Source organism: Propithecus coquereli, unplaced genomic scaffold (assembly GCF_000956105.1).
Source record: "Propithecus coquereli isolate 6110/MARCELLA unplaced genomic scaffold, Pcoq_1.0 Scaffold74, whole genome shotgun sequence".
Classification (NCBI taxonomy): domain Eukaryota; kingdom Metazoa; phylum Chordata; class Mammalia; order Primates; family Indriidae; genus Propithecus; species Propithecus coquereli.
The window spans coordinates 1,879,618-1,898,667 of NW_012153507.1; the positions used below are offsets into that span (position 1 = coordinate 1,879,618).

The window sequence follows — 19,050 nt, forward strand, 5'->3', positions numbered from 1 at the left end:
AGAAGAAAATACTGGCAAAGAGTCTGCAAAAATAGAAAGTAATTAGCAAATCAACAATTAATGCTGACCTGCAGCTGTATCCGCAAGTTGTGAGAGAGGCACTGCCTGTGACATTCTCTGACTCTTCAAAAACGAAAAGAAGTGTCTCCACAGTGCACTGGCAACTGCAGCAAGGTGGCGCTCTTTAGCCGATAACGACGACTGTACAATTAGGTCGACACTGTTCCTTTGAAGTTCCTGACACAATTGTTGATGCATACTCCTAAAAAGAAATAAAAATACAGCTAACATTCAACAAATGCTTACAAAATTCTTTTAAAAATACATTTTGGGTTTTTTTCATTTATACCATATGAAAACTGAAGGACCATTTTATATAATTAAAACCTTTATGCCAAGACATTATGCATTTCTGGTTATTTGATGGATGAATGATGGCATATTAAGCACCATAAAGTTAATGTTAATTACTAATGTCAACCATTAATTATATGCTTTTTAATATGTCAGATCCAAATGAGAAATAGGCAGCTTCAGAATGAAGGTCTGCATTTTGCAACTCACATATGACAAGTGATTCTACTTGCAATCTAGACATGAAAACAATTTTTTAAACCATTTTCTCCCGAGGGCTTTAGGACATGGATGTACCAAGTGGAAGGTAAGTATATCTGGCTTATGTGCAGTAGTTTAAAATTTGAATACTTTCCTCATTTAGAAAAGACAGAGGCCTTGTGCTAGTACACAAAACTGTGCTGGATACAATCTTAGTACCTTAGTCCAAAAAAATTCATAATCATTTTCACGTAGTAGGAAAATAATATTAAAGTTACTCCTTCATAAAATAATAAAACGTACTTCAATACTGCCTCAAATTTAGATTTATCATTTACTAACCTTTGCTGCTTAGTTCAGTTGAAAATTTAGATATCTCTAGACTTTAATAGAAATATAGCTGAAGGAAATTGAGGTTACCAAAGTAAGAGAGGGAAATACTAAGAGATTTTCTTAGCGATCTGCAATAGAGGGCATTTATGCAATGTACCTAGCAATTATTAATAATAATATGATTATTTAAAACTAAATGTACAATCAACCATGCTGTTATTCCTGTTTCTGTTTATATTATTGCCAGATCAACTGAGAGTAGACAGAAATGCATAGATACCATACTTACATTTGCTTTTTCCAATTATACAGAAAGCATTAAAAAATAACCAATGGAAATGAGGCAGATTTCCTTCAATAGAAATAGTATTCCAGTAAGAAAAATAATTAGTACTTAAAAAAATAAATATTATATTAAATTCCAATACTCTTGATGGTTTTTAAAATTAGTTTATCTAGGGGGAGTGGACACCTGAAAGAACTACACAAAGCACAAAACTAGTGTATATACCAAAAGCAATTCCACAAAAATATCAAACTGGTTGCAAGACCATATCTTAGAACATTTCACTTAACTACACACTATGAGTAAAAATTCTAAGTATAAATTATATAACATTAGGACCCTTTACCCCTTTATATTGGAATTCCTGGATAATTACAGGGGCACTATTTAATATTACTTGAATTACTTGGGGAAAAAAGTGTACAAATGGCTGGGGAGTATATCAAGCAATTCTCATAAAAATTAACCAAATATCTGCTATGTCCTATTGGTGTAAAAACCTGCCTGAGATGCTTCCAACTTGAACTAGTGGCTAGAGAACCATTTCAAGTCCTTTAGCTTAGAGTGAGATAAATAACAAACCACTAAAATCCACTTGGCAACTAACTCAACTGCCTATATCAACATAGCAAAGTTCACGAGCACATTTCTACATACTGGAGTTCAAATAAAATAATACTACCATTCTCACGACTCTTTATAACTTTTTCAAGGTGTATTGGTTTCAAAGGATAATAAATAACTTATTGTACTTGGGTAGGATGGATTTTGCTCACTGTTTCTAAATAATCCATTTTATTCACTAACTAAAAGGAATTCCCTAGGAAGAAGTAACAATTCTGATCATCCCCTATGTGCTAGAAATTCTTTTAATTAAAAATCTGAACAACTCTATGAGATGAGCATCATTAATCCTCTTTATAGATGATGAAGCTGATAGCAGGAAAGTTAAACAATATGCCCAAAGGTCTCATGACTAGAAAGCACTGGCCCTATAATCTGAACCTAAATCTGATTCTGAAACCTAGACTTTTCCCTTACTCACTAAGACACACACAAGTTCTAAAAGGATTAAACATTGATAAATTCTCTTCTCTTCCTACTTGGGTTAAAGAAATTTCAGCCAAGAAAGCCACACATAGTTCTGTCTTTTGAAAAGCTAGGGCGATATTCGAATTTTATATTAGGAAAGACTACAAGAAGGAATATCAAAAAAAATATATTCATGACAAAAATGAGAAAGGCCAACAAATCTGAACCACCTTTAACCTCTCCAAAATACAATGTTGAGGTACAAGGGAGTATAAGTAGGAGTTACTGTGAGGATATGATTCAGAGCTCTGAATCCATTAGGTAAAATACAAAAAACAAAACAACAACAAGAAACCATTAGGTAAAAATTTAAAAGCTAGAAATTATATCCTCCAAGGCAGAGTTAACACAGCAAAGACAAGCTCCAATTAAGTGTAAAACACTAACCCCAAACCAGACTTGTTTGGGAAATCTACATCCACTTAGCATTTTGGATTTGAAAAGAAGCTATATACCCTGGGAATATGCAGAATGCTTTCTGCCTGATGATCTGAATGTTCAAGTTATATCAGTCTGGATAAGAAGAATTATTATCTGCTATTTTAACACTGAACAAAGTTGTTTAAGACCTTATAATAATTTCTCCAAACACGAAGAAATCAGAGAGTGAGAATGCCAAGGGTAGACTATAACGGGAGTCTGAGCGAAGAACCAAATTTCTACGCTATAGCCAAATAGGAATACCCCCTTGCAATCACAGGTCATTTTTTAAGCCACATTTTCTGAACCAGAAAACTAACTATACAAAGACTATTGAAAAATAAATTTATTATATTGGTGTGACCACTGCATATCTACTGAAGGTACATTTACAAAAATGCAAATATTAAAAGAAGCTCTGAGGGGCTGGGTGCAGTAGCTCACAACTGTAATCCCAGCACTTTGGGAGGCTGAGCCAAGAGGATCGTTTGAGGCCAGGAGTTTATGACCAGCCTTAGCAACATAGCAAGACCTTGTCCCTACAAAAAAATAGAAGAAAAGCAGTCAGAAGTGGTGGCGTGCACCGGTAGTCCTAGCTACTCCGGAGGCTGAGGTGGGGCTCACTTCAGCCCAGGAATTCGAGGTTACATAAGCCATGATTATGCCACTGCACTCCAGCCTGGGCAAAAGAGTGAGACCCATCCTTAAAAATAAAACTAATAAAATAAAAGAAGCTCTATCACTAGAGGTAACAATATGAAAGAAAATTAAAACATATATGAAATATTGTAAGAAATATAATACAGTTAATATAGTTATAGATGTCATGGCTATTTTATGAGACATTGTCTACCTTCTTTAACAAACAGTAGAAGAATGTGAAAGGATATTTGTTGTACAAAAGGTCAAATGTGATTTCTGGTCAAAAACTACAAGATACAACCCAAGAAACTCAGAATCTCCTAACACTCGGCAATTGTTTAGTTTAAGGACAGATTTCACATGGGTTAAAATCATTTTAGAAATACACACATGTGGAAATAAACAGGCATAACTTGCCCACTTACATTATAAAAGATGCAATATGGTACAGTAGAAATTAAATTTTCTGAATATCAAGTTATTCAAATTACAGCTCTCAGTAGAAATAATAGCAATATCCAGCATTTATTGGCACTTACTATGAGCCTAGCACCATGCTAAGTGTTTTATAAGCATTACTTCTCATCTTATGAGGCAGACACCATTATTATTCATATCTTATACATGAGGAAATTGAGACAGAAAGAATGATTGTGCTTGGTAACTCAGCTGGGTATTGGCAAAGCTACTCAGAGCTATGTGACCTTGGAAAAATGAGTAACTTTCCAATTTCTGTTTTCTTAAGAGTCAAGAATAGTAACAATCAATTGTTGCACCTAATGCAGTTATTGTGAAGAGCAAATGAAATGTTTCTGAAAATGTTTAGAAGCTTATCATTACACTATGTAAACACCTACAGTAGTACATACCCAGTTATCCAGGTGTTCTTATGCTTCCCTTTTAGCTCAGTTATCCTGCCTCCTTTGGCTTTCCTCATTATGTTCAAGCACTTTCCTGATTCCTCCATTTGACATTCTTTTGCCCCATGTTCCGAGATCTTTTTTCCTGTTTTTATCTGCCTACTATTTCCTGCCTTGATTTCATATATCCATTTATTCATCTTGTCCCCACCACCCTACTTCTACACAGAAACCCTACCCTCAAAAACATACGATACAAAATGTATTTAGGCATCTATCACATGAGAGGCACTGAAATCTCTACCTGCCAGCCTTGTTTCCGAGTTGCTGCTCCTCCCTCATACTTAGGCAGATTCTGGGAACACTTACTGGACCTACTGCATGTAAGTTTTACTTCTAATTTTGGCATAACCTTGTTTCTCCACTAACTGATAATTATAAGGTATGACATCCTATATATTACTGTCCTAGTATTCACAGTTGTATGTTTAATATTTCTAAAAAGTCATGCTTCAAAATTTATATTTAAAAATATAAAAACTCAAAATTCAAAAGCTGGAAGGTACTCTAAAAATCACCTAATCCAATTCTATCTCCAAAAAGTGAGAAAAAATAAAAACAAAAAACAGCCATCAGGAATAGATTTCTACAAAGCCTCACTATGAGATACTGGTTGCTTAAGCCCTGACCTCCAATCTCGTGCATGTACGAGTTATCAGGGTGAAGTGATAAGCCAGAAACCAGGCTAGCAGGTAGCAACAGTCCAGGCATACTTTGCAGTGCCTCCCTGTAACAGATGCCTCAGTATATCTGTGTGTCCATGCATGGAAGAGGGGGTGAGTGGGTGGTAGACAAATGAATGAATATTGGATATCAAGGCAAGGAGTTTTTTGACTGTTTTCATGATCAAGGATCTGTAACAGATAAAAAGCATAGCACTGGCAATGATGCTTATAGTCACATATATAATGCATTATTAAGGAACAAAAGGGCTCAGGATGTAAGAAGAATTATGCAAATGAACTCTGGTCTAGGAGAGAAGACCAGCTTGTGACTCTGGTAAACTTCTAAGACTCAGTTTTTCATGTGTAAAATGAGACTAATGCCCTACTATCCTCCTCCACGGAGCTGCTAAAGTATTAAATCACATCACTTAGGTGAAAACATTTTGTAGAGTATAAGGCAAGAAAATATGTACTACTGCTTATAAATCCTAATAACCATGTAAAAACATCACTAGAAAGACCCAGGCTTTGCAGACAGACAGTAAAAATACTATTCTGCCAATTATTAGTTAGATGGCCATTTCCTCATCTGTTGCAATTAAATAAAACATATTTAGTAAATGAAGCAACTATTATTGTTGGCCAGAGAATTAAAGATTGCTTATTGAAAATACATGTGCCAGGCCTAGTCTAAGTGTTTGACCTTTATTAATTGAATCTATTATTGTTCTCATTTTATAGACAAGAAATCTAAGTACAGAGAAGATGAGTAATTTGCCTGGCTCATGCTCTTAGCAAGCAGCACAGCCAGGACTTGAACCCAAGCAGTCAGTCTAGCTTCAATGCCCCAACTCATAATCACTATGCCACAGCTGCCTCGAATACCATTTTACTACTCAAATAAATAATACATGTTTCAAATGTCATATTGCTGAATTCATTCATTCATATGCTAAGTTCTTAATAAAGGTAGTTACAAAGTAGTATAGCAGCCAATCCCAGGTGGTATACCAAATGCATACACATTAAAAGTTTAATACTTCTGGGGTGGGTATTCGACAGGGATTCCAAAGGTCAATGACGTGTGATTAATTTAAAATTTTCCTATGGTCCACAATTGAGTTAATTTGCAAGACTGGGAAAAAAGAGTGAATCAGGAAATCAGGAATCCAGTGATGAACCTAGCAAACCAATTATGTCTATAATAATGTCATCTTATGGTTTTATACAATATCACTGGTGAAGTGCTTAAAATGAGGTTGGACTGCCCCTGTTAAAAAAGCAATGGCTATCACTGGTATGAAAATATGCCAATAAAAAGGGATCATTCTCAGAAATTCCCCTTATGCTTTCATTAGTCTTGTGTATGTGTGTGTGTGTGTGTGTGTGTGTGTGTGTGTATTGTAATGTGCCAAATGCATATTTTGGCTTGTTATTATCTTTCACAATTTTTTTAGAGCAATTTTTCTGAAACCATGGATAAGTCAAAAATTTGTGTTATTTTCGAATATGAGCTCCCTTGTTGAACCAATGCAGTGCAGACAGCTCAAAATATCAATGAAGTGTTTGGGAAGGATGTGGCTAATGAACGCACAGTACATGAATGGTTTGAGAAGTTCCCTTCTGGTGATTTTAATCTTGAAAATGATCCATGTGGGTGACCTGAGACCAAGGTGGATAAGGATGAGTGGAAAGCTGTAGTGGAAGTGAATCCATCTCAACCAATGCATGAATTAGCAGCAAGGTTTGACGTTACTATTCCCACAATATTGGACCGTTTGAAATAAATCGGGAAGGTAAAGAAGCCCGATAAACGGGTTCCGCATGACTTAAACCAGCGTCAGAAGACAGATAAATCGTCTTGAAGCTTGCCTTTTTTTGCTGTCATGACATAAAGGCGAACTATTTCTGCACCATATTGTTATGTATGATGAAAAATAGATTCTTTTTGACAATGGCAAGCATTCAGCACAATGGTTGGATAAAGATGACATGCCGAAACACAATCCAAAACTGAATATTCATCACGAAAAGCTAATGGTGTCTGTTTGGCGGTCCAGCACTAGTATTATCCACTACAGCTTCATGAAACCTGTTCAATTGATCACAGCTGATGTCTACTGCAACCAACTGGACAAAGTGATGAGAATACTTGCGATTAAGCAGCTGAGACTGGTCAATGCAGACAAGCCAATCCTCTTGCAAGACAATGCTTAACCACATGTTGCACAAACAATGCTGCTCAAACTACAGAGGCTGGTCTTGGAAACTCTATGTCATCCACTGTATTCACCAGACCTTGCACCAACTGACTACCACTTACTTGTTCCAGGCTTTGGACCACTTCTTGCAAAGAAAACTATTCAATTCTCAACAAGCTATGGAAAATGCCTTTTGCAATTTCATCTCCACTCATTCTCCAGGCTTCTTTGCTGCTGGCATAAACAAGCTACCGTTAAGATGGCAAAGCTGTGTCACTAGTTTAGGCACATACTTTGATTAATTGTACTGCTTCTTGTTTGAGATATAACAAACTACACTTTTGATTCAAAGTCAGACATTTCATATTTAATGACCTAATATATACCTTTTTTTTTCTTTTTTGGAGATAGGGTCTCACTCTGTTGCCTTGGCTAGAGTGCAGTGGCATTATCATAGCTCACTGCAACCTCAAATCCCTGGGCTCAAACGATTCTCCCGCTTCAGCCTCCCCAGTAGCTGGAACTACATCTCTACAAAAAAACAGAAAAATTAGCTGGGCATGGTGGTGCATGCCACCATGCCTGGCTAATTTTTCTGTTTTTTTGTAGAGATGGGGTCTCACTCATGCTCATGCTGGTCTTGAACTCCTGGCCTCAAGCGACCCTCCTGCCTTGGCCTCCCAAAGTGCTAAGATTACAAGTGTGAGTCACCACGCCTGGCCTGTGTATGTGTGTGTGTGTGTGTATATCTATATCTATCTATATATATATATATGTATATCTTTTCAGAGAAGGGGTCCTTGCTCTCTCACCCAGGCTGGAGTGCAGTGGCACAATCATAGTCCACTGCAGCCTTGAACTCCTGGGCTCAAGCCATTCTCTTGTCTCAGCCTGCTGACTAGCTGGGACCATAGGAATGCATGACCATGCCCGGCTAATTTTTCTTATTTGTTTTTGTAAAGACAAGGTTTCACTATGTTGCTCAGGCTGGTCTTGAACTCCTGGCCTCCCCAAGTGCTATAACATCTCAGGTTGTGGTGAGCTTTATGGATAAAAAAGAAATCATTGTATGGGGATACTGAGTGACAAGTAAGAAATTGGATAAAATCAAACTGGACAATAAGCCACAAAACCAGAAGTATAATATAATTTACTTCTTAAATGGAATATATAAAGTAGCAAGGGGTTTGGAGGATTAAAAAAAAAGCAACTGCTCTGACTATAATGGACAATTTTTAGAGTAGCATTGGAAGGCAAAGTTATTCAATGCCAGTCACTGTGTCTGATGCCAGAGATATAAAAAATGGATAAGGCAGATCCTGCTTTTTTTTTTTTTTTTTTAATTAAGACTTCATTCTGAAGGTAGTAAGGAGCCACTGAAGGATTTTCAACTGAGGAATGATATAATGAAAACAGTGCTTTAGACAGATTAGTCTGGTAATGGCAAACAGAATGAGTTAGACTAAGAACTAACTAGAGACAAAGGAGACCAATTAGGAAGCTTCTGTAAACAGCTATGTAAGAGCTAATGTGCAATTTGAGTTACTTCACGAAGGAAAAAAGAAAGCCAACGGTAATTATTTGGTATTTTGTGAAGGAGAGTAAGGAACGGCCTATATTATTGTCAGATTTGGAGGGTAGGAAACTGAAAGGTAGGAAGAACAGTTAATTACTACAGAAGGAGAACATAATTTGACTCGCAAACAGAAAATTTAAGTAACAATACCCAGAAAATTTTTTGGAAATCTGGACCTAGAGTCCGGGGTACATTCGAACTCCATAATCTTTCTGCCAAGTAGTTCAGCTCATTTTAATGACCATGTCAATGTCTAATGATTACATGAGGCACTGTATGAGGTGCTATCAAATACTGTCCTTGCTCTCAAAGAATATACAGTTAAGTGCTCAGAGGTATATAAAGAGTATTATAATACACAAAAAAAGGAACCATGGGTCCAACAAAGGCTTCTTGGAGGAGATACACCATTGCTAGTCATGGAATTTGTATGACTTAATTGAAAAATAATACAGAGAGTTTCAGGAAGTTGAAATAATATAAGTAAAGCATAGTAACATGGAATTTCATGGTGTGTGAAGGGAATCACAAACAATGTATTACTAGAGGATGAAAGGTCAAGGAGGAGAATGATAAAAAATGTAACTAGAGTATTGATGGGGACTAGGTCATGGAAAAGCAAGTCACCTCAAAAGTTAGAGCCACAGTAAACAATTCTTTAAAGTAGAGAGAAGTGAGACAAAACCAACTAATATCCCCAATATATATCTTCCTAATAGTTTGTAACCAAGTAACCGACAGCTTATAAGCATTGCCTAATACATTTAAATATCCTGCATAACTGCACAGGGCTAATGTTGCAATGCTGGTTGTCTTTGAAACATTTTCATTAAAAAAAACCAACCTGGTGAGCATGTGCACGTGTGACTTTGTACAAATACAGTAACTACTCATCACAACACGCTAGGCATATATGGAGATATATCACTATATATAGAGAGATATCTCTATATATACATTTTGCCAGTGCTTCAGTGCTATATTATGCTGTCATTTAGTAAAAGTGAGTATGGGCAGACCAATATGAGCAAGCTTTACCCATAAGCATCAGCATTATTAGCAAAACATACTGTAGCAAACATCTCAGCAAATGGGTGCTCTACTGCCTTATCCTAAGTTGAATATATTTATTTTGTTGTGGTCTCTGTTTCTGCCATTAATTCTGTGTTTAGGGGGGTTAGTTTAACCTAAGACCAACAAGCTATAGTCCCGAACTTAACACACAAAAAATGATTGAGAGTAAAGACCACAATTAAGGCTTGGTTGCACCCTTTGGCCTTATACTTATAAAGAAACTATAGGGAGACAGATGTCATAACTCAGGAATTTCTAAAAACAGGAGAACAATCACCTGATTGTGACATCTCATTTCTAAAGAGGCAATGCTACAAAACACCTTGTACTGCTTGTATTCAGTTAGGGCTTCCATTTCCAGGAACTCATCATTCAAATTTAATAGCAAGTATGGGGGTACACGGTAATGGATGAAAGTGAGAAAGGGGGAGAAGATTATGGGCTGAATATGAAACTAGTCAGTCTCCAGTTTTATCTGCTACCAGAATATCACGTGGGTAATATCATGAGTTAAGATGCAAGATCTTTGTCCTTGAGGTTAAAGGCACTCAGAGGTGAGATCATCTCTGTACAGACTCTCACAAGGAAATGTACAGTCCTTGATAAAATATCTAAAGTTGTCATACTGGTCATTTGGGATTTCAAATATGATTCTCTTCCTCTTCAGCTGTAAATGGATAGGCTATAACAGAGCAAGCACACATGAACTAGATCTTATCCAAAATGTTGTATAATATACAGAATTCTCATGTATGAAAAAGGAAGCAAGGGAAATCTCAGGAATTTCTCAATAAAGACAATAATGTGAACAGAATATTGATAGAATATGCCTTGTTTTGGAACAGAGACCATCAATCTATCTAACTTGGCAGCACTGGAGCCAATAATTAATGGTAATATTAAACATCCTGCATAGTCTTTAATTTTCTTCCTCCTCTTGCTCCTTCCTCTATATCTCTGTCTTGCTTTGGCTATTCTACCATTTATTGAATACTATGTAGTTTTTAAAATATAGCCACAAATTCTTTGACACTTCTTGAATCTGGGAGATCTTGTGACTGCTTTAACCAATAAAGTGCAGCAGATATAACACTATGTGACTCCAAAGCTTGGTAATAAAAGGCCATGAAGCATCTGCCTTGTTTGCTGGGAAAACTCACTTTTAGAGCCCTGAAATGCCATGTAGGTATTCCAATTACCCTGAGAATACCCTGTTGGAGAAGGCACAGATAGTACCTGGGTCAACAGTCTCAGCTAATCCTGTCTTTCACATTCAGGCTCAGACATTAGACGTGTTAGTTAAGAAGCCATCTAGAAACTGGATCCTCTAGCTTCAACTTCCAGTCCCAGCCTTTTGAGTTACCCCCAGATGTTGAATCATCCTGGATGAGGCCTCAGACAGGATGGAACAGATAAGAGCTATACTTGGCTTTCTAAATTCCTGACCTACAGAATCTGTGAGCATAAGAAAAAGGTTGTTGTGGTGGTATTTTATGCCACTGTGTTTTGACATAGTTCATTATACTCCAAAGAGCATACATAAGCACTATGTAGAAATTAGGGATTCAAAGATGAAAAAGATTCAGACCTTACCTCAAGGAATTTACACTTGGAATGGGGGCGGGGGGTGGGGGGAACACAAAGAACTTTACCAGAAATGTAACCAAGGGGTAGTATTCACAACTGTGCAAAGGCAAATTTAGACAAAATAGCTATGTTTCAAGTCTCCTAGGAGCCATTCGCAATAATCCGACAAATTCTGGACTGGTTTTAGGGCAAATGAATTAGAAAGATAAGGGTCATTTGAAGTAAAACTATTTTTCTACCTATCCAGCACAAAACATCTCTATCGAACATATGTTGAGACATTTTATGTATATTATCATATTTACTCTTAATAAATTTTACTCAGTTCTTGCTGCTTTCACATTTCATTAATAATTGACAGCTTGCTTTTTAACAGAGTTTCATTTTAATTTTCCTTAGATGTAAGGTATTATATTTATGCACCTCTGGAGACCATCTTTTAAAGCTAATTAATAATTATCCTCCAAAAACTAGCTTAGCTCTCAGCATCCCAGCAGTCTTTTCTGAAAACAGCCACACACAGTCAGCACAACTCTCTCACGACAGCTGCACTTACTCTAGTACATCTTATGTGTTTAGTTGCTATATATGACCTGGGGGAATGTGGTTTGTTTCAAAAAATACAAGAGTCATTTTATTAAAGGTAAACACCCAAACATTTTTAAGGTCCAATATTCCACAAGTAAGCTAGGACTAAATTCCATTTTTTAGCATTTTTCCTAATTGATGATAATAAATTCCTACAAAGAAAGGGTCTAATGGTAATGTTGACTGATGATTATTAACTACATCAACCCAAATGTTCCTGTCACAGTGAAATTTGCTCTATAATTTACCTTAATGGACTAGGTGTATCAATAAATATTGAAAATGTCTAGTCTCTTTTCCCCCCTCCATTTAAATCAAATCCAATTCTATGTCAACAGATTGAACCAATGTATAATTACAATAGCTAATGCATTGGGAAAAGTAGTGTTCTTTGATAAATAATTTCTCTAAAACCTCTTAAGCATCCTGCATCCTCAATATTTCTCTCACACTCAAGAAATACAGTAAATTACACAACTAGAGACTAGTGACCATTGCCAATAGTGTTAATGGATCCAAAAACCTCATCATCAACCCCAGTAATGACAATTTGTTTTGGATTTCAAAATTCAGTCAAGCAAGAGTCAAAAAACTACCTGTATATGCTTTAAAAAGAATTTTCTTCATCGTAAGTACAGCCAAACTCTAACAGAAATAATAGCTTAGTCACCATTGTAATATAATGTTGAACTGGGGTACATGAATAACCTTTAGAAGTCCATAAAATCATTAAAATTATGTACAAAGTTTTGTGTATAAATGTATATAGATCCCATCCCTTTTCTTCTACCTTCTACCATTTTATAAACACCTTCTTCTAAGCACAAGCTAAATGCTTCCTCTCAATTTCTCTCCCTGACTCCTTCATTTTCATCTCTCCACTTGGTGCCTCCGTTGTCCTCAACAACTCAACTGTTTCCTCTATGTACCAAATATACTAACTTAGAAGGAACGCTTAATCTGAATTCTATACAGAAAAAGCAGTGACTATTCAATGTTCAAGATCATCAAAATCATCAAACAGAAATAAAATATAAACTTGTTTTGAACAAACCTATATTTAACAGTAAATAAGTTTCTTAATTTTAAATTACAGCTTTCCAGATATTTAATTACACATATCATGCACACTTCTCTCTAGAGATGCTACTTACCACTTTTACTATATAGTTCTTTGAAAGTATGGGAAAGATGGGGGGGGGAGTTTTCCTAAAAGATTAACCATTGAGTCAATGATCTGTGGGGTTTATTATAAAGCTCTTTGAGGCTGAGAGCCTCAAAGGCTTTTATTATATCACTAATTTCTTTTTGCAAGGCTTCAGCAAATGAACAGATTTATCTGGTTCTGCATGCTTAGGGCTTGATACATGCTATTTGTACATGACAGGTTTCATCTGTATAGTACCATTGATAACATTTATCTGCACATCAAAAAAGCTCATCTCCTGATGTAAGAAAAAATTCATGCATATGCTGGGATAAGAAACGTTAAAGTGGTGATAGCTCATAAAATAGAACAAAACTACAAAAAGATCATCAATTGAGTATGAATGTGGAGCAATACTATAGGAGCAGGTACAATGCCAAAAAAGGAAGAATAGGAAAGATCCTTGCTTACAATGATAAAGTAGTAGGGCTTTGTCAGCACCCTGTTAATTTTAACTAGAAATGGGAAAAAAATAATTTACTTTTAAATAAGAAGAGATGAAGTTTCATAAAGCTTTATGACCAAAGCAAAAAATATTTCAAAGTAAATTGTAAAATAATACCCAATGTTTACAACTGCCAGTAGAAAATTAATCCCTGAAAGTTACGGGAATAAAATGTTTAGATTGACTGTTGCTGTGGTTCACATTTAAAAACCTTTGATAAAGCTTAAAGTCCTGACAGGAAAGTAACTTCAGAAAACACAGAGACAAAAAGGTAACCAAATGTAAAACTGCTTTCCTTTCAGAAATGATAATCACCTTAAAAGCATCTGTGTAAAAGATTCTCAAAGGAGGGCACAGCCTACATATTTGAATAACAAGGTAATAATAAGCTATTTCTAACAGATGATATAGAACACATTCTTTCAAGAAAAATCAATGTTTTTACGAAGAAGGTATACATCAAGTTAAAGAGTTTGTTCCTATAATTCATCATCTTTCAGAACATGAGGTTACATTAGGCTCCAATCACCCCCTACTCTTACTCTTCCCAGCATTTGGTAATATAGACAGTAAAGCTAATTTTCTGTCATTCAGAAAAAACTGTTGGATCACTAAACTTGTATCATCATCACCTCTGAAACACAGTAAAAAATCACTGTTAGAACCAGTGGTTTATTAGATCAAACCCACCATCAACAATGTCAACTCTGTCTGGTCGTGTTAACAGGAAAATGTTTTACGAGTTCCACCACTGGGCATGAATTTAACTTCCAACACCAGCTATGCTGTAAAACCGTGAATGTAATTTATATGGTGACCCGCGTGTGTGGGAAGCAATATCTAGGTGAAACTTCTCACAGTCTGACAAAATGCTTTGATTTGCACCATTCAGATGATTGAGCAAAAGGAGTTTAAGCAATCACCACCAACAGCCTTTATCTCCAAATGCACTAAAAATTTATTACTCTATGAGTGTAACCTATTGCTTTAGAGCCTAGCTTGATAGAATAGAAATGATTGGATAAATATTACATTTTCAACTGGTACACATCTTGTCCATTAGGTTTAAATATTGGGCAAGCTACGTGTTTAAGATAAACATCAGTCTTAGCTGATTCCATTACACAGTACTTTTAGAAAGCCTCCAAATGTTTCCCTAGTAGCATTTTTGTGCTTACATATAGCTGAGGACACATGTTCATTGCCAATTAAGAGAAAGTAAATCAAGCAACCACTGTACTGTTCTAAGACAATATACCTTTGTCCTTTACTTAGCACTTAATACAGATGATAGTATTTACACATCTATTGCTGTGTATGAAGCAACCAAGTAATCACTCAAGCTGTAAGGGACATAGAACTCACCCATCTATCCTAAATACCAGTTTAAATGTTCAGGCCTTCCTAAGAATTTTAAACAAGCAGATTTCATACTCATGGCTTTTCCAGTAGCTACTCGTGTGCACGAAGGGAAGGGTGTTTACTTGGCAACATCTCCATCCACTTGCCTGAAATCACGCACCTTTGAAGATGGCAATGTATTTCAGATCTATAGATACAGAGCAAAGCTGCCAGAATTATTGCAACACAACTTTTAAATATCCTTTCTAGCACATCATGGGAGAGATCCTATGCATATAATCTTCAATGCCTTTGGGCTCCTGAGCTACTACTTTAGCTTTGACTAACCTGATTAACTCAGTGTTACTTTCTACTATTTTCTAATTTGGTTTGATTAGACATTGCAAGGTAAATAACACCATCTCCAGTTTGGTGATGAAACAATGGACTCAGAGGTTAAATAACTTGATCACTATGAAATGGAACTGGAACTGTAACCCAGGTCCATTTGACTTGACAGCATTTTCCACTATAAGCCATCTTTGTTCAAGATCCAACTATAATAATTGAAATTTTACACCTGAAGGTTTAAAAAAAATCTACCAAAATAGTAAAATAAGACTAAAGCACAAAGGATTATTTATAAGAGGTATATCTTTATAATACTCCTAATCACTGCCCTTTATTCATTAAAGAAATATACTACTAATCAAGGGATCATCAGGTAAAATGATTACTGGCTATTAATGTTGGCAGTTGAGTTCTTTTCCTTACCTAAAGTTTCCAGCTTTGTTTTCATGCATTTTGCTTACCACATTGAAAATAACTGCTCTGTGCAAAATGGATATAAAACAAAAATTTACTATTTAGTAACAAATCATCCCATATTCCATATACAAAGCTATTTGTTATAACACTACTAGAAGAGACTTAAGCATTTAACTTCGAATGCCTAGCAAGATCTTTTAAGCTGTTTTTCTTATCTTGTTCTTCAAAATTTGAAACTAGAAAATCCCACTTGACTAGAAAGGCAAAAAAAGGAGGTTGTCCCTTCTAGGGTTAACAGATGCTTTTTGTAAGATTTTAGGTAAGATTAACCTTTGCTCACAATAGGACTGGTTACTGGTTTTATTTTTTTTACTGTCTTTAACTCAGGTAAAAATCAATATAGAGCGAAACAAAGGGCTCTAGAGGGTCTGGCTACACCAGCTCTTGGTTTGGCTTCTGCACGATTCTACAACATGCTGAGGCTGGGAAGGATTAGCCTGCTTGTGTTGAGTAAACCGATGATACTCAATAAACAGTTTCTGTTGTAAACCCCTTAGGACGTGCAAAGCCACACTAGTTGGCAATAGACCAGATAAGCTGCAGAACCAGCTGTAATCTCATTTAGACCTGAGCTGATCCTCCTGTCCTTTCATTCCACAGGATCAAAGCAAACCACTGAGGAGGCAGCTGTATTATAGCAGCTCCGCTTGCTGGATGCAGCAAACATTTCATAAATTCCACTCCTTGAAGCAAGTCTCTACCTAATCTACCCAGAGCTGGGACAATCAATGAATTTCTGAATTCATTAGATTATTACAGTGTAACCATTTTTTCTTTGGAAAAATGTGATGATAGCATGCCAACTTTACAAAGCAGCTGATATTTCTGACCATCTTTTTTTTCCTGGGTCTGAATTTTCTCCCAAAATATTGAAAACAATGGCTTAAAACTACTTATCTCATTATATTTAATGCATATTAACAAGCAAACAATATATGATGCTAAATTCCTCCAGATGTTAATAGCTGACTACTACTCATACACAGCTAAATTTTAACAGTGGCCCGTATTTTCCTACTGTGACACAGCACCATACATCGGCCAAAACTGATATTCAGAAAAAATTTATTGAAAAGGTTTCTGTAGTTCATTAGAGATTCCTTAACATTTATTTATAAATTTTTCATAAAACAGACCACAATATTTGAAGTGTTAACATCTGACAATGTTAAGAATTTCAAAATAACAAGTCAAAGATTTCATCCCCTCTACTCCTCCTTCAGTAGAACTGACAACTTAGTATCTCATTTTACTGTGAATTTCCTTTAACAGAAATCTAAATTTCAAGTTATGAAGCTTTAGAAAGCAGTCACCACTCCCAAATATCAGAGAATACAAACTGGATATATAATGGACACTGAAGAGGCAGATATTGGGGGTTACATCACAGATAATTCTAAATAGTAAACATGAAATAAATGAAACCCAAAATAGATGCATGAAACATCAGCATTTTAAAAGAATCAATTATACAGCCAGGCAGAGTGGCATAGCCTGTAATCCCAGATACTAGGGAGGCTGAGGCAGGAGGATCACCTGAGCCCAGGAATTCCAGGCTAGCCCAGGCAACACAGTGAGATCTTGTCTCAAAAAACCACTCCCCCTAAAAAACAACTATAATCATAATTTAATGCTGAATGTCAGTTGAGAGGAGCTGTAGGAAACATAAAACAGAGAGATAAGAATTTTTGTAAATATAATATTTGCAAAATTGTAAATATAAAAAAAATTTGTAAATATAATATTTGGGCTTTCAAGGCCTCATAGAGTGTTACCTTTTTTTTTTTTTTTAAGAGGCAGAGTCACTATGTTGCCCAAGCTGAGTAGCTGGGGCTACAGGCATGCAATACCACTCCTGGCTAACATATACTGTTTTACAAACCCTTAAAAATGTAAAAAATATACTTCAGCTGCATGGTTGTACAAAAACAGGCTATACACAAGACTTGGTCAGCAGTATCTTAGTTTGCCAACCTTTTCTAGTCCAAACTACTCCTTTTACAGATGAGGACACAAACCTTCAGAACATGATTTGTTCTGCACACCTAAGCAGCAAGTGTCAGCATCAGAATTTAGATCTCCTGAGTTTCAGTCAGGAGATCCTCTACTGTCACCTGACCTTTATCCCAATACTACTTCGGTAAGAAAATGGTGTGAAGATTCTACTATAGTTTAGAAACACTTGAAACAAGCTACGCTGAAAAGCACATACAGAAACATTTGTAAGCAAGAATGCCTGCGACATGTCAATGTAGATAGCATACCACAGTGACCATATATTATTAACCAAGCCAATCATTTCCAAGCTGAGAAAGGCTACATTTAATGATTCACCTTCTCTCCAATTCATTCTTTACACATAAAAGGGTCCAATTTCACATAATCACATAATCACAGCAAAAGTGATAAATATCGAAACCTTAACTCTTCTATTATTTGCAAAATCCAGATCTTTGTACTAATAACACCACAATAAGAAACTGCAAATCTGTGTAATTATACTTTAATTGTATTGTGAGGCATGCATTAATCACAAAGTTTAAGTACCAAGGATAGAATTATAATAATTCTGTAAAACAAATTTAAGCTAGCTAAGTAGGTCAGAACCACTAACATGCAACAGGAGACCTCTGGGAATTTATCAGTTAATGGCTATTTATGTGCAAATGAGTGCCCTCCAACCCTCCAAAATCCTGTGTAGCTGAAGGGTATTTCTGTTAACCAGGAGCACTGCTTAACTGCAGAGGCATAAATTAAACCATTTTATTGGAATGTTTTTTAATTTCTCTACTTTCCTCTTCCATATTCTCCTCTATCTCTTTCTAGAAGCACAATTTACAGTACATATTTAATAACAAAAAAAAGATTGTTTGAGAGTTTTCAAAACTCATCTCTCCTGACACCCACACATATACACACCCACTAGACTTTCAGTAAAATTAAAGAAAAATATTTCTTACACTTTACATCCTCCAAAGAAAACTTACATTGTTAAAAAAAATTTTTTAATTTCAATATAAGCACTACATTAACACACTTTTTATAATGAACTATAATAAAATAAAATTCTGTTTTATGCCCTTATATTCTTATCTTACAGAAGACAAAGAAATGCAATGGAGTTTGTATCTATTATAATTTTTGTTGTAACAGTCAAATTATATTAAGTGTACACTTTGAAAAGAGTGGAAAGATTTTTCTTTGTGTTAAAAAGAAAAACCCTAAGCATATCATTTCTGATTTGCCTTAAAAGAAAATAAAACATTTGGATTTTTTATCTTTAACTGAAA

General features: G+C 35.7%; 1 protein-coding gene across 1 annotated transcript in view; it reads right to left on the bottom strand.

Annotated features, from left to right (window-relative positions):
• Positions 1 to 19,050, bottom strand: part of MMS22L (MMS22-like, DNA repair protein) — a 159,989-nt gene that overhangs the window by 44,525 nt on the left and 96,414 nt on the right. Inside the window, exon 14 of the mRNA XM_012661840.1 lies at positions 69 to 262. Within this exon, the coding sequence (XP_012517294.1) occupies positions 69 to 262 (194 nt within the window). The remainder of the gene's footprint in view (positions 1 to 68; positions 263 to 19,050) is intronic.